The following is a 14,930-nucleotide window of genomic DNA, read 5'->3' on the forward strand; positions in this document are numbered from 1 at the left end:
CAATTGTCATGCTATCAATAGTATGAACATCCGACTCAATACTGTACATGACTGGTTGTCAATAGTCTTGCAGCGTTTACTTGACAAACTTGATTCCTGTTTCGATTATACAAACATGACATCAAACACATGTCTACTTTGGAACAAGACGTTGAGTTGAATGTCCAGCAATATACAAAAATATACAAAAACAGCACGAATTGAATGTCAAAACTCGATTACTAACAATTTCAAATCTACAGAAACGAATACGACAACTTGCAGTCTAGTCATGTAAACGGAATACTAACAGTGTTGGTGTGTAATAAACAGTCAGTGTCATGGACTGGTTGACAATACAGTGGTGTTGTTGGTGGTGATTGGCATGCAAACAACAGTTGCATTACTGACATGTGCCATGATTGTTGTTGAACTAGATTGCAATCGTATCCGTGATTCAGAATACAACAAATGAGTGTACAGAGTTGTATTGACAATATTGACAGTCAAACACAGTACATGAATGTGGGTTCAAACTTGGTGATCGTACAATGTATGACTACCAAATGTGCACAAAGTGTAGATCTAACATTATAGTCTGATTGTGTGTCATATGATGGTTGTTGTATATCGAACACGCAATGCAGTCAATGTGTAGTAATCATTGTATGTTGCAATGCATAATACAGTCATTGCAGGATGAATACATAAAAATGTTTCATTTTATGTGAATACAACTATAATGAAAGACCGTTATTTAGGCTTGGAATCACTTCTTTCCTGTCATCTTTGCTATAAATTTCATAAACCCATTTTTCTTTTCTTTTATAGGTAAAACATTGACTACTTTTTTTTCTTTTATAGGTAAAGCCTTGATTACTTTTTTTTCGTTTTTTGGTTTCAATTCGCCTTTTCTTTCTTTTATGAGTCTTTCCTTGATTCCTTGAACTCGTTGCCTCCTCTGTTTTGCAAGTTCTATTTTTTGTCTTTTCTGATTCAAAATGTCTAAATGTTTCTTTAGCCCATTTTCTTTTTGTTGTCTAAGATTAAGCCTGTGATTATTTAGTTCTTTGTACGCCTGTTTATAATTTGCTATAGCATCCTGTCGCTGTTGTATTTTTGATACTGGTGGTATAGGTGAGCGAGCAAACATGTGCACATCTTGTTCTGGTAATTCCAATTCCAATGCACGACGCTGCAAGTTGGGGTTATCTTCTGGACTATCAGAAGGAACAGCTGCAAGAGCCATGCTAGAAACCCCAAGAACAATACTCCATTGAACAAGTTTCATTATGCTATACTGTTTGAAATGTGTTAATCGGCGCCAATGTATCAATTTCAGTGCCTGTATAGTTTTCAAAATGGGACTGCTTGCATGTTTTATACTCGACAAGGAGTAACAGTGGAGTTTGTTGTCAAAGCATTGTCCATATGGATAAACTATTTTAGTAATTACACGAAAGCTTTGTGGGTCACAAGCTATATGAAAGGTTACAACACGCCTCACAATTGAACCGGACTGTGTCGTCCCATCTATTTATCCCAAATTTAGTAATCGAGTCTACACAGACTTGTATTTGACCAAAGGGCGGCTACCATTTACTGACTCCTGTACACTAACGGCCAACTCCAAGACCTGACTAATATACCATTCTTAGTCAACATATGCTTTTTGTGTCTTGAAACATTGACATTCGACAACCAGAGCATATGGGATAAACTGATTGATTTTGGTGTGATGTTGTAAAGGGATTTTCCCCCCTAAACTCAAGATTGGCTGCTTGCTACTAAACCACATCAGATCACAGGGATTGCTGAAAATAACATGGTCAGGATTAGGGTTGAATGAGTATGTCCTGATGTGATCCTATTGGTCATATAGGACATCACTCGAGCTTCGACAAGTAAAGTTGCATCAGATTGAATTGCATATTCGCCATGCATGATTTTATAGTTATACAAAGTCATTGTCTTGCCAATCAGTTTGCTTTGCATGTGCCAAACTTGGTGTGGTAGGTATGCTACTATATAGTACTAGTATCAAAATCAATTGATAAGCATAATGGAGCAGGTTGGTTCAGGAAACGGTGTCTGATGGCTGTAGACTGGCAATGCTATCCAGAATCCATTTTCAACAGACTCCAAAACAATGTTTCGACTTTACAGCATCAATGAAACAATGGAATGCCAAATGGAGTATCAAATGGAGACCAAATGGAGACCAAAATAGATGAACTAGCCCAACAATCGGAATGAGATATGATGTAATACATGCAATAAATATACACATGGCTTGTAGCACAGGATCAGTGACTGATATACCGATAATTGCATTCATTTCACATGTATTGAGCAAGTGGGGTAAAACAAATATGAATGGAGTGTATGAATCGTTCAAAACACATTTGGTTTATAAGTGCACCTGCAATCGCAATCAAGCATTTGGAGTCAAAAGTATTCAAAACAATATGCTAGATACTGCAGTTCAATTACCAGCAGTGTTCACTTTACAAATCCAACTCTATAATATATCATCAGACAACAGCCAGTAATATTTGCTACGTCATCAACTCGATACATGTCGAGTATCCTGATTTAATCTTGTCACAGGATTAGCATACATGTCTTGGATTCACTACACTTGAACAAACCATTTCAATATTATCCAACACACTAGACTATTGACTGTCATTCAAAAAACCATATAAATCCTTGTATTTTTGTTTATTAAGATTTGTAAAGGATGAACTTGAATTACCATCAAGATAGCATCTATTTAAGCAACACACAATATGCATTTGAAAGAGTTGAACCAATCATGTCAAACTGTTTTAGCAATGGATCAGGGCTCAAATAAAGCATTTGAATCTCGGATTTTGGGGAAACGACCTTCAACAGCTGGCGTGATGGTTCCACGACGCTCAATGCACATTGCCAATGAATCTGCAATCAACTCGTCAGACTTGTAAGCAATAGGCGGTATCATGTTATCACCTCCGTCTGCAATATAATCCAGAGTGTAGAAATTGTACAAGGTCTCCATCTCCAAAGGTTTACCGCCTACAAGAACTTTGGTGATTTTGCTACCAATAGGTTTCTTGGAGTCAAAATCAAACGTCAAGCCAGAATACTGAGGGACAGTAATAAAACTTTTTTTCAAAGTGGGATTGTACATGGCTGCAGAGTTTTCAAGAAGTTCCATGATTTGCTTGCCCGAGTATTTAAAATTTACGACAGCATTATCAAACGGTGCAATGGTCATGATATCGGCATGGGACACTGGTCCCTTGAGAATAGATGCTCGGATTGTACCAGAGTTCACCATGGCGATTTGAGCACCTTCCTCTTTATGATTTTCAATCATACAATCAGTCACTAGATTTCCAAATGCACACTCACCAGTAATGCAGTCTTCAACAAGGAAATCTCCCAAAGATTTGCCAAGAGTTTTTTCAGAAAGACTCGAAAAAGATTCACGAAGCTTATCTACTTTGGCTTGGTATTCGGGATTGGGCGTAAACTGTTGATCAAGAAGTATGGGATCGCCTTTAGGTGGTTTCATGTTGTCAAACAAATCCCATTCAAGTTCGAGATATCCAAGATAGTCGCCAAAACGGTGAGCCTGGACCACATAGGTATCCTTTCCTTCAAGATTCTTTACCACAGTTGGATACAGACCCTCGACATTAGGAAGCGATGTGTCTTTTAAAAGAAGAGAGTGCGAGTGTCCACCAACAATGAGCTGGACTCCCTTGGTATTTTGGGCAAGATACTGGTCCTGGTGATATCCATTGTGAGAAACACAAATGATACGCTTAATGCCCTGGCTGTGCAGTTCGTCGACATATTTCTGGACTGGCGCAACAGGATCGTAAAACTTGACATCCCTTCCTCCAGTGGTAATCTCTGCAGTTGTCTTGGTAATGTATCCAATAATGGCAAGAGAGTACTTTTCCAAGTAGATATACGGTACGACACCAGCATCTTTAAGCCTTGGCGCTGTCGTAAACTCAATATTGGATGAAAGAGCTGGGAAATTGAGTGATTTGATAAAGTCGGCTAGATAACCGACACCACGATCAAACTCGTGGTTTCCTAAAGACATGGCATCATATTTCAGATCATTCATGAATTCAGCAGATGGCTTTCCACCAAATGTATTGAAAAACATGGTGCCTTGGAATTGATCGCCTGCATCCAGCATCAAAACGTCCTTGGTATTTTTTCGAATCTGGTCAACAGCTGTTTTGATACGAGCTATACCACCATAGCAAGTGTTTGCGTCAATTTCTGCCTGAGAGCAGTCCACACCGCCAACATTAAACTGGTCAAAATGAGCGTGTATATCTAAAACAGTGGCATGATAAAATCAGTACAGGATTTCGTGAATTGTCATCAATAGCTTAATATTCAAATCATATTGTCTACAAACTATGGCTTGATGAAACGTAGTTTAGCAATCCATTTATTTCAACTCACCATTTGTATGAACAAGTGTAATTTTGTTGGGTGCGAATCCGTTTGGACGAATTGAAGTTCCAGCCTTTGTTGGGACAGCAACAGTATAGCTAACAGCAAGAGCAAATATGACTGAGAATAGTGGAGACTTCATGATTGTGATTTAGATGATGGTCGTTCGATATTATGAAATTTGCCAATTATATAGGAAATTCAGCGCATGCTTTCGCAAGTAAACACATGGGTTTTCCAGCCCTGATTTCAAAACTGTAGCTAAAAGTGGATGATCAGCAGACTTTTTGTATGAAATGCTGTGCCAAATACATACATGACTGCTAAACTCCCTTTTTATCCCCATTGCCACTAGCTGTAACTAAATTTAGGGAGTATCTGGATAGAATCTATAATTAGAAAAGCTGTCTTGCTCGAGCCACTAAAGTCATATTTATGTAAAGTGTATCATCTTTCTGTATTTCGCAGTGATTGGCTCTATTTTGCCACGAAATAGGCATTAGTTGCATACTCGTTTCATTCTCCTGATAAAAATTGAGTGTGTTGCTTCTCAACTCTTATCCAAAACTCACCGTCCATCATATGATGCACACAATCAAATTATAGTTTTAAACCTCCCTTTTGTCTCTTTTAACATAGTCATGCATTGTACAATTACCAAGCTTAAACGCAGATTCATGCATTACAATCCAGATTTATCCATTGCAATACAAGTCCTGTGTTTGATTACTCTCAGTGTCCTGCACACACTCATTGTTGTATTCTGAATTTCAGATACGTTTGGATTCGAGTTCAGTAATGATTGTAAGTTTGGTTTGTAAGAAAGAAGGATTGGAGATTGAACAAGTGGGATTGACTGAAGCTGTGATGTGAGCATTTGTTGAGTTGCTCCACATAGAAATGAGTACAATGGAAACCAGTAAACTCTAGTGAGTTCAAAGGCAGTGCTGTTTAGCACATTTAGTGGAATTTGAAACGAGTATACCATGAGACTGATTGTTTACTATGTACCGACTCCTTATTCAATGCTCCAGTCGACATGAATATGGCTGTAAGCCTGAATTACAGCTGAAAACAAGAGATGAAATGCTTGGATGACCGTATAAGGGTGATTTGTAAATGGAATTAAATCTCGACAAGTCTCGCATTTACTGCTACTATTAGCATAACCTCAAGCATACTATTGGCTAGCGTATATACCTTGATGCCAAAAAAGTGAACCAATTGCTGTTATGAAAATGCAGCCAATACAAATGCTTATTCCTGAATAATTATTGGTCATTTATTCGTGTAGCTACTAAAGGGCCACTATTGCAAGCAAAAATGCACCTGCTGCTGTTGGGCTCTCAATCAGGGCTGCAACACGCCTTCATCTCCAGCAACCTGTGTTAGATCTACACGAATTTCTAAAACCCAATGTTTCGGCCGACTTCAATTTCAAATGCATACCAATAATATGGCTAAACTACTCATCAACTAGTCCATTACTGTCAAGTCTATAGCTGTCATGTTATGGCTTGACGTAAACATGCAGTTCTGGGTTCCTAAAACCTCGTAACAGCACAAAACCGATCACGAAACCTGCATAAGATATTTACTAGACATGATCACTTTTCAAACTCAAGCATGCCAATCACCAGTTGGCTTCAAGATTGAATGCTTTCAGTTTTGCGTGCATAGTATTTTTAAAGATTAAAGATGTGTTTGCTCAAACTTGAGCTGTCGTTTCAAATGTGGAAAGATGTACCAAAACCCCAAAACAATTTACTCCTGGTGCTCAGATAGATCAAATGTGAATTTCTCAGTGATATCATTCTATTAACCCAATTGACCAATAAATAGTGCATTTCATTTCAAACCCACGATATCGCCATCAATCTCATTTAATGTCATATGACAATCTTATTTCCATTTCAACATCCATGACCTTGTACCATACCAAAATGAAAGGATGGCATACTCGATGTTTCAAACCACCGATTTTAAAATGCTGAATTCAAAACCTGGTGTGCCCATTACTTGCTTGACAATGATATCAGGACTAAGCATAGATCTGAACAAACTGTGGATGTCTCGTTCTGGACTGCGGTGTTTCCTATGAATTGAATTTGCTGAGTCGGTTTGATGTGTGTGGTGTAAGTAGTATGTATAAACTCGTTGATATCATGAACTATAACCAATATACATCACATGTATACAGTGGTAAACACCAACGTATGGTGTATGCAGTGATCGTATACTGGTCGATTGGTGCAATATGATCACACATGCTAATGGAATGTGATAATCATGGTATTTGCAGCAGTATACCATATTCCATCTGTTGATATCGCGCATCCAGTGTCGATACAATATATCAACTCATTCGATATGTTGGTATCGATCGTTGCAGTCGTCGAGTGCCGTCATTGGCCATGCATTACCAGTTGTGTGTGTTTGACATTGACCATCATGACATGTATTCAAATGCAACATATCAACATACACCGTGACATGTGTAATTGATTATAACTGGTGTAGATTACAATCAATTGTGCACGATAGTTTGATATCGATCGCAGTTGTTGATCGATACTCGGACTACCCGAGTTTGTATTCCTGGTTGTATTCACGACTGGATGTTTGATTGGATACTTGACATGACTGGTCATATATGGTTTGCACAACAGTCTGGATTGTACAATGATCACTGTCCAGATGCACATGTCAAGTGCGTGTATAACCAGATTGACGATATTGGCCAGTTGACACATGCTGATCAACTCAACTGGTGTGCATTGTATGTATTGTATGCATATACATGTATAGCTTGATCACTCGGATATACATACTCGACATATATACTGACACGACAATCAGGTCGACAACCACCATCACAATCAGGTTGTATGTGGACAGCGTTGTAATGTCGAGTGACTGGATCCAATTGCAGTGTATACGAGTCATACAACGAGCTATTCAAGTGATACAATGCAATGAATGCATCAAACCAAAATACGAGTCAACCATGACATATGATCATGATGTGTGGTTGATACAGCTATATAGTGACAATCGATATTGATATAGTAACACACAACATGCAATGCCAACACAACTGCTGTAAATCACCAATCATCAATGTGACATTGTGGCTGCAACATGGACTGTATTGTATTGATTCAGTTGATTGACTTGGCTGATTGATTGAATGGATAATGTGCAGTGATGACAGATCGTATCAAGCTTAATCAAAATCATCACTAAACCGCGACATGTTTGAACCAAGTCAATCACTTGCCAATTGAAAAACATCGAGTACCAGCACATATTGATGACCGCCATATTGACCAGCTATATGAAATGGCTGTAATTCAATTATTACATGGTTAGCCGTTTTACTTGACATGTGCACATTTGCCTATATAACGCTGACCCTTTTTAGGGTGTAAAAGGGTGGAAAGTTGTACGATCAACCATACGATATTTGAATGCATAGTCAAACAACGGCAGTCAAAGTTGCGGTTGTCGTTCAAGGGATTATCCCTTCAAAGCTTAAATTTTAACAGCAAATCAACCCTGGCCCTGACAACAACACAGTTCCTTAGGAAGGTCCCTCGATATGCTTTTAATACTATACATGCAATAAAAAATATAAATATGACCCAAAACTTGCTCATCAGACGTTATACAACTGCTTAACCAAACAACAAAATGAGGCTCTTAGTCGCCATATTAACGTCAATCCTGCTTGCCTGCTCGGTCATTGCAGCTCCACCCGATGGATCCCGTAGGTTGATCCCCTATCGTATTGATGTAATCACAGGAAATCCTGGGTATGTTATTAAGCGATACGCTATAGCAAGACAAAACCACATGCAATCAAAGAAAGCAGTTGAGTTGGCAGTAGCCACATACGAGGATCAAAAGGCGCTTATCACTACTCTGGAAGAATCTGGATATAAGCCAGAATATCTTAAATACGAACGTATTCTTCTCACGAAGCTTGAATTCCAAGTTATCAAGTACAAGAAAAAGCTTAGATGGATATCTAATAACCTGAGGAAAAAGGCAGGGGAGCTTGTGGAATACTTTTATGGAAACCAGAAACCCGAATCGATTGGCTATCGCATAAAATGTCTCCAGGCAACTCCTATAATTCGGGATTACATTCGCGACTTCTATAAAGGTCCACTGGAAGCACCAAAAATAACCTCTGATGGTGGATCACAACAGCAAGGTCCTAGCCAATCCCATGGAGGAGGTAGAGGAAGAGGCGGTAGAGGAAGAGGTGGTAGAGGAAGATCCCGCTCCCGCTCTCGATCTCGCTCTCCCAGAAGATCATAAGATCCACGTGGGCTCTTACAAACACAACCTCGATTACGCTTGATCATTTAAGCATAACGATTCAGTTGGCTTGAATGCTAATCTAAACTGATTTGACTATCATTCTAAAACTACATTTGATTATGACTGCAATAAAATATAACTGCCATTTGATATTTGATATTGGATTTACATGCATTATATCTGATCATTGTACACTGTCTTGGTTGACATGATATCATATTGTACATTGACACTTGTATTTCCAATACAATACAATACAGTTGATTGTATATTGCATAGTTGTACACATTGATAATGCTGACATGCATGTGTGTATTGTGTCGATATGATATTGTTTGACATGTCGTATTGGCATATACAATACCAATACCAACAATAGTCATGTGTGTTGATATCTGATCTGATCAATTTGACTCGTTTGACTCGCTGATTGTGGTATCAAAATGGTTGCATCAATAGCCTGACTGATCACACACATCAGTCGCAGTGTCAACTCTGTCGTGTGTCAAGTATCACATGTTGAATATACAATACCAACAATATGGTCATTATGCACATGTTGATGTATGCAGTGATCGTATACTGGTCGATTGGTGCAATATGATCACACATGCTAATGGAATGTGATAATCATGGTATTTGCAGCAGTATACCATATTCCATCTGTTGATATCGCGTATCTGGTGTCGATACAATATATCAACTCATTCGATATGTTGGTATCGATCGTTGCAGTCGTCGAGTGCCGTCATTGGCCATGCATTACCAGTTGTATGTGTTTGATATTGACCATCATGCCATGTATTCAAATGCAACATATCAACATGCATTGTGGTATATGTGACATGTGTAATTGATTATAACTGGTGTAGATTACAATCAATTGTGCACGATAGTTTGATATCGATCGCAGTTGTTGATCGATACTCGGACTACCCGAGTTTGTATTCCTGGTTGTATTCACGACTGGATGTTTGATTGGATACTTGACATGACTGGTCATATATGGTTTGCACAACAATCTGGATTGTACAATGATCACTGTCCAGATGCACATGTCAAGTGCGTGTATAACCAGATTGACGATATTGGCCAGTTGACACATGCTGATCAACTCAACTGGTGTGCATTGTATGTATTGTATGCATATACATGTATAGCTTGATCACTCGGATATACATACTCGACATATATACTGACACGACAATCAGGTCGACAACCACCATCACAATCAGGTTGTATGTGGACAGCGTTGTAATGTCGAGTGACTGGATCCAATTGCAGTGTATACGAGTCATACAACGAGCTATTCAAGTGATACAATGCAATGAATGCATCAAACCAAAATACGAGTCAACCATGACATATGATCATGATGTGTGGTTGATACAGCTATATAGTGACAATCGATATTGATATAGTAACACACAACATGCAATGCCAACACAACTGCTGTAAATCACCAATCATCAATGTGACATTGTGGCTGCAACATGGACTGTATTGTATTGATTCAGTTGATTGACTTGGCTGATTGATTGAATGGATAATGTGCAGTGATGACAGATCGTATCAAGCTTAATCAAAATCATCACTAAACCGCGACATGTTTGAACCAAGTCAATCACTTGCCAATTGAAAAACATCGAGTACCAGCACATATTGATGACCGCCATATTGACCAGCTATATGAAATGGCTGTAATTCAATTATTACATGGTTAGCCGTTTTACTTGACATGTGCACATTTGCCTATATAACGCTGACCCTTTTTAGGGTGTAAAAGGGTGGAAAGTTGTACGATCAACCATACGATATTTGAATGCATAGTCAAACAACGGCAGTCAAAGTTGCGGTTGTCGTTCAAGGGATTATCCCTTCAAAGCTTAAATTTTAACAGCCGTATTCACGTAAAATGAAGCACTTTTTATTTCAATTGTCTTGGAATAAACAATCGTTACATATTTGTTATTGGAAATTGATTGCTTTTTATCAAAGCTTTATCGTAGCCTAATAGCCAGATACATTTGCGCTTTACCTCAAAAAGCAGATTGCACAACATCGGTGATTGGCATGAAAATAACAGTTACATTCCCGAGGTTGGGTTGGAGGTTGAGAAGATGTGGAATGTATTGGAGCAATAATGTAAACATTCGCTCTGTATTTTTGTAAAAGAGCACAAGGATCAGTCAATCCGTCGAGTTCAAAAAGTATTGTATTGCTTAAAGATTAGCCCAATCATGTCATGAAGCGGACTGCTTATCATGTATTTAGGAGCCCTTATTTAATGTTTTATTTTGCCTAAATACGGCTAATAGCAACAAACCAACCTTGACTCTATCGATATATTTTTTTAGAAATGTCACTCGACATGCTTTTAATATTGTACATGCAATAAAAAATATAAATATGACCCAAAACTTGCTCATCAGACGTTATACAACTGCTTACCAAACAACAAAATGAGGTTCTTAGTCGCCATATTAACGTCAATCCTGCTTTCCCGCTCGGTCATTGCAGCTCCTCCCGATGGATCTCAAAGTTCTCGTGCTATAGTTCCACTTATGATTACTTCACTTGATAGAGACAGTGCACATGCTACTAAAAAATACGCTCTAGCAAGAAAATATCATATGCAAGCAAAGAAAGCATTCGAGATGGCATTAGCCGCATACGATGCTCAAAAGGCGCTTATCACTACTCTGCAGGCATCTGGATATCAGCAATACCATCTTAGAAACGAACATTACATTCTCTTGAAGCTTGGATATCAGGTTAACAAGTACAAGACTGATAATCAAAAATCGTCTTCGGCACTGAGATGGAAAGCAAAGGAGTTTGTGGATTACTTTTTCAAGGGAAGACAAAATTCCGACTCGATTGGTCATAACATGAAACGACTTCAGGCAACATATGCCATTCGGCAATACATCCGCCAATTTTATGATGGTCCACTGGAAGCACAGGCAGAATCTGGTCCTGGATTTAGTGGACCCAATAGATCGTCACAACAACAGCAAGGTCCTAGCCAATCCCATGGAGGAGGTGGTAGAGGAAGATCCCGCTCCCGCTCTCGATCTCGATCTCGCTCCCCCAGAAGATTGTATAAACCCAATTACGCTTGATCATCTGAGCATAACGATTCAGTTGGCTTGAATGCTAATCTAAACTGACTCGACTATCATTCTAAAACTACATTTGATTATGACTGCAATAAAATATAACTGCCATTTGATATTTGATATTGGATTTACATGCATTATATCTGATTATTGTACACGGTCTTGGTTGGCATGATATCATATTGTACATTGACACTTGTATTTCCAATACAATACAGTTGATTGTATATTGCATAGTTGTACACATTGATGATGCTGACATGCATGTGTGTATTGTGTCGATATGATATTGCTCAACATGTCGTATTGGCACATGCAACACCAATATCAATAATAGTCATGTGTGTTGATATCTGATCTGATCAATTTGACTGGTTTGACTCGCTGATTGTGGTATCAAAATGGTTGCATCAATAGCCTGACTGATCACACACATCAGTCGCAGTGTCAACTCTGTCGTGTGTCAAGTATCACATGTTGAATATACAATACCAACAATATGGTCATTATGCACATGTTGATGTATGCAGTGATCGTATACTGGTCGATTGGTGTAGTGTGATCACACATACTAATGGAGTGATAATCATATACTTGCACCAATATACCATATTCCATCTGTTGATATCGCGCATCCAATGTCGATACAATATATCAACTCACTCGATATGTTGGTATCGATCGTTGCAGTCGTCGAGTGCCGTCATTGGCCATGCATTACCAGTTGTATGTGTTTGATATTGACCATCATGCCATGTATTCAAATGCAACATATCAACATGCATTGTGGTATATGTGACATGTGTAATTGATTATAACTGGTGTGGACTGCAATCGATTGTGCATGGTAGTTTGATATCGTTTGCAGTTGTTGATCGATACTCGGACTACCCGAGTTTGTATTTCTGGTTGTATTCATGGCTGGATGTTTGATTGGATACTTGACATGACTGGTCATATATGGTTTGCACAACAGTCTGGATTGTACAATGATCACTGTCCAGATATACATGTCAAGTGCGTGTACAACCAGATTGACGATATTGGCCAGTTGAGACATGCTGATCAACTCAACTGGTGTGCATTGTATGTATTGTATGCATATACATGTATGGCTTGATCACTCGGATATACATACTCGACATATATACTGACACGACAATCAGATCGACAATCATCATCACAATCAGGTTGTATGTGGACAGCGTTGTGATGTCGAGTGACTGGATCCAATTGCAGTGTATATACAATTCATATAACGAGCTATTCAAGTGATACAATGCAATGAGTGCATCAATCCAGAATACGAGTCAACCATGACATATGATCATAATGTGTGGTTGATACAGCTATATAGTGACAATCGATGTTGATACAGTAACACACAACATGCAATGCCAACACAACTGCTGCAAGTCACCAATCATCAATGTGACATTGTGGCTGCAACATGGACTGTATTGTATTGATCCAGTTGATTGACTTGGTTGATTGATTGAATGGATAATGTGCAGTGATGACAGATCGTACCAAGCTTAATCAAAATCATCACTAAACCGCGACATGTTTGAACCAAGTCAATCACTTGCCAATTGAAAAACATCGAGTACCAGCACATATTGATGACCGCCATATTGACCAGCTATATGAAATGGCTGTAATTCAATTATTACATGGTTAGCCGTTTTACTTGACATGTGCACATTTGCCTATATAACGCTGACCCTTTTTAGGGTGTAAAAGGGTGGAAAGTTGTACGATCAACCATACGATATTTGAATGCATAGTCAAACAACGGTAGTCAAAGTTGCGGTTGTCGTTCAAGGGATTATCCCTTCAAAGCTTAAACTTTAACAGCAAATCAACCCTGGCCCTGACAACAACACAGTTCCTTAGGAAGGTCCCTCGATATGCTTTTAATACTATACATGCAATAAAAAATACAAATATGACCCAAAACTTGCTCATCAGACGTTATACAACTGCTTAACCAAACAACAAAATGAGGCTCTTAGTCGCCATATTAACGTCAATCCTGCTTGCCTGCTCGGTCACTGCAGCTCCACCCGATGAATCCCGTAGGTTGATCCCCTATCGTATTGATGTAATCACAGGAAACTCTGGGCATTATATCAAGCAATACGCTCAAGCAAGAAAATATCATATGCAATCAAAGAAAGCAGTTGAGTTGGCATTAGCCACATACGAGGCTCAAAGTGCGCTTATCACTACTCTGGACGAATCTGGATATAAGCCAGAATATCTTAAATACGAGCGTATTCTTCTCACGAAGCTTGAATTCCAAGTTATCAAGTACAATAAAAAGCTTAACTGGATAACTAATAGCATGAAGAAAAAGGCAAAGGAGCTTGTGGAACACTTTTATGGAAGCCAGAAACCTGAATCGATTGGCTATCGCATAAAATGTCTCCAGGCAACTCCTATAATTCGGGATTACATCCGCAAATTTTATAAAGGTCCACTGGAAGCACCAAAAATAACCTCTGATGGTGGATCACAACAGCAAGGTCCTAGCCAATCCCATGGAGGAGGTAGAGGAGGAGGTAGAGGAAGAGGTGGTAGAGGAAGATCCCGCTCTCGCTCTCGATCTCGCTCCCCCAGAAGATCATAAGATCCACGTGGGCTCTTGCAAACACAACCTCGATTACGCTTGATCATTTAAGCATAACGATTCAGTTGGTTTGAATGCTAATCTAAACTGATTTGACTATCATTCTAAAACTACATTTGATTATGACTGCAATAAAATATAACTGCCATTTGATATTTGATATTGGATTTACATGCATTATATCTGATCATTGTACACTGTCTTGGTTGACATGATATCATATTGTACATTGACACTTGTATTTCCAATACAATACAATACAGTTGATTGTATATTGCATAGTTGTACACATTGATAATGCTGACATGCATGTGTGTATTGTGTCGATATGATATTGTTTGACATGTCGTATTGGCATATACAATACCAATACCAACAATAGTCATGTGTGTTGATAT

At 38.7% G+C, this 14,930-nt stretch overlaps 5 protein-coding genes across 5 annotated transcripts; 3 read left to right on the forward strand and 2 right to left on the reverse strand.

Moving 5' to 3' along the window:
- Nucleotides 1-748: 748 nt before the first annotated feature.
- On the reverse strand, nucleotides 749-1,270 carry BATDEDRAFT_89347 (uncharacterized protein; the record flags this gene model as incomplete). The annotated part of the gene is made up of 1 exon (XM_006679634.1): nucleotides 749-1,270. One exon carries the CDS (start codon nucleotides 1,268-1,270, stop codon nucleotides 749-751), a length of 522 nt encoding a protein of 173 aa, XP_006679697.1.
- A 1,551-nt stretch (nucleotides 1,271-2,821) lies between these two features.
- On the reverse strand, nucleotides 2,822-4,591 carry BATDEDRAFT_89346 (uncharacterized protein; the record flags this gene model as incomplete). The annotated part of the gene is made up of 2 exons (XM_006679635.1): nucleotides 2,822-4,326; nucleotides 4,459-4,591. The coding sequence occupies 2 exons, from the start codon at nucleotides 4,589-4,591 to the stop codon at nucleotides 2,822-2,824; spliced, it is 1,638 nt and encodes a 545-aa protein (XP_006679698.1).
- Nucleotides 4,592-8,142: 3,551 nt separating this feature from the next.
- BATDEDRAFT_89361 (uncharacterized protein) lies at nucleotides 8,143-8,775 on the forward strand (the record flags this gene model as incomplete). The annotated part of the gene is made up of 1 exon (XM_006679553.1): nucleotides 8,143-8,775. The coding sequence occupies one exon, from the start codon at nucleotides 8,143-8,145 to the stop codon at nucleotides 8,773-8,775; it is 633 nt and encodes a 210-aa protein (XP_006679616.1).
- A 2,465-nt stretch (nucleotides 8,776-11,240) lies between these two features.
- On the forward strand, nucleotides 11,241-11,903 carry BATDEDRAFT_25264 (uncharacterized protein; the record flags this gene model as incomplete). Its single annotated transcript, XM_006679351.1, has 1 exon — nucleotides 11,241-11,903. One exon carries the CDS (start codon nucleotides 11,241-11,243, stop codon nucleotides 11,901-11,903), a length of 663 nt encoding a protein of 220 aa, XP_006679414.1.
- Nucleotides 11,904-13,902: 1,999 nt separating this feature from the next.
- On the forward strand, nucleotides 13,903-14,532 carry BATDEDRAFT_25265 (uncharacterized protein; the record flags this gene model as incomplete). Its single annotated transcript, XM_006679352.1, has 1 exon — nucleotides 13,903-14,532. The coding sequence occupies one exon, from the start codon at nucleotides 13,903-13,905 to the stop codon at nucleotides 14,530-14,532; it is 630 nt and encodes a 209-aa protein (XP_006679415.1).
- Nucleotides 14,533-14,930: the final 398 nt, after the last annotated feature.

The sequence above is a fragment of the Batrachochytrium dendrobatidis genome, assembly GCF_000203795.2.
Source record: "Batrachochytrium dendrobatidis JAM81 unplaced genomic scaffold BATDEscaffold_7, whole genome shotgun sequence".
Lineage (NCBI taxonomy): Eukaryota > Fungi > Chytridiomycota > Chytridiomycetes > Rhizophydiales > Batrachochytrium > Batrachochytrium dendrobatidis.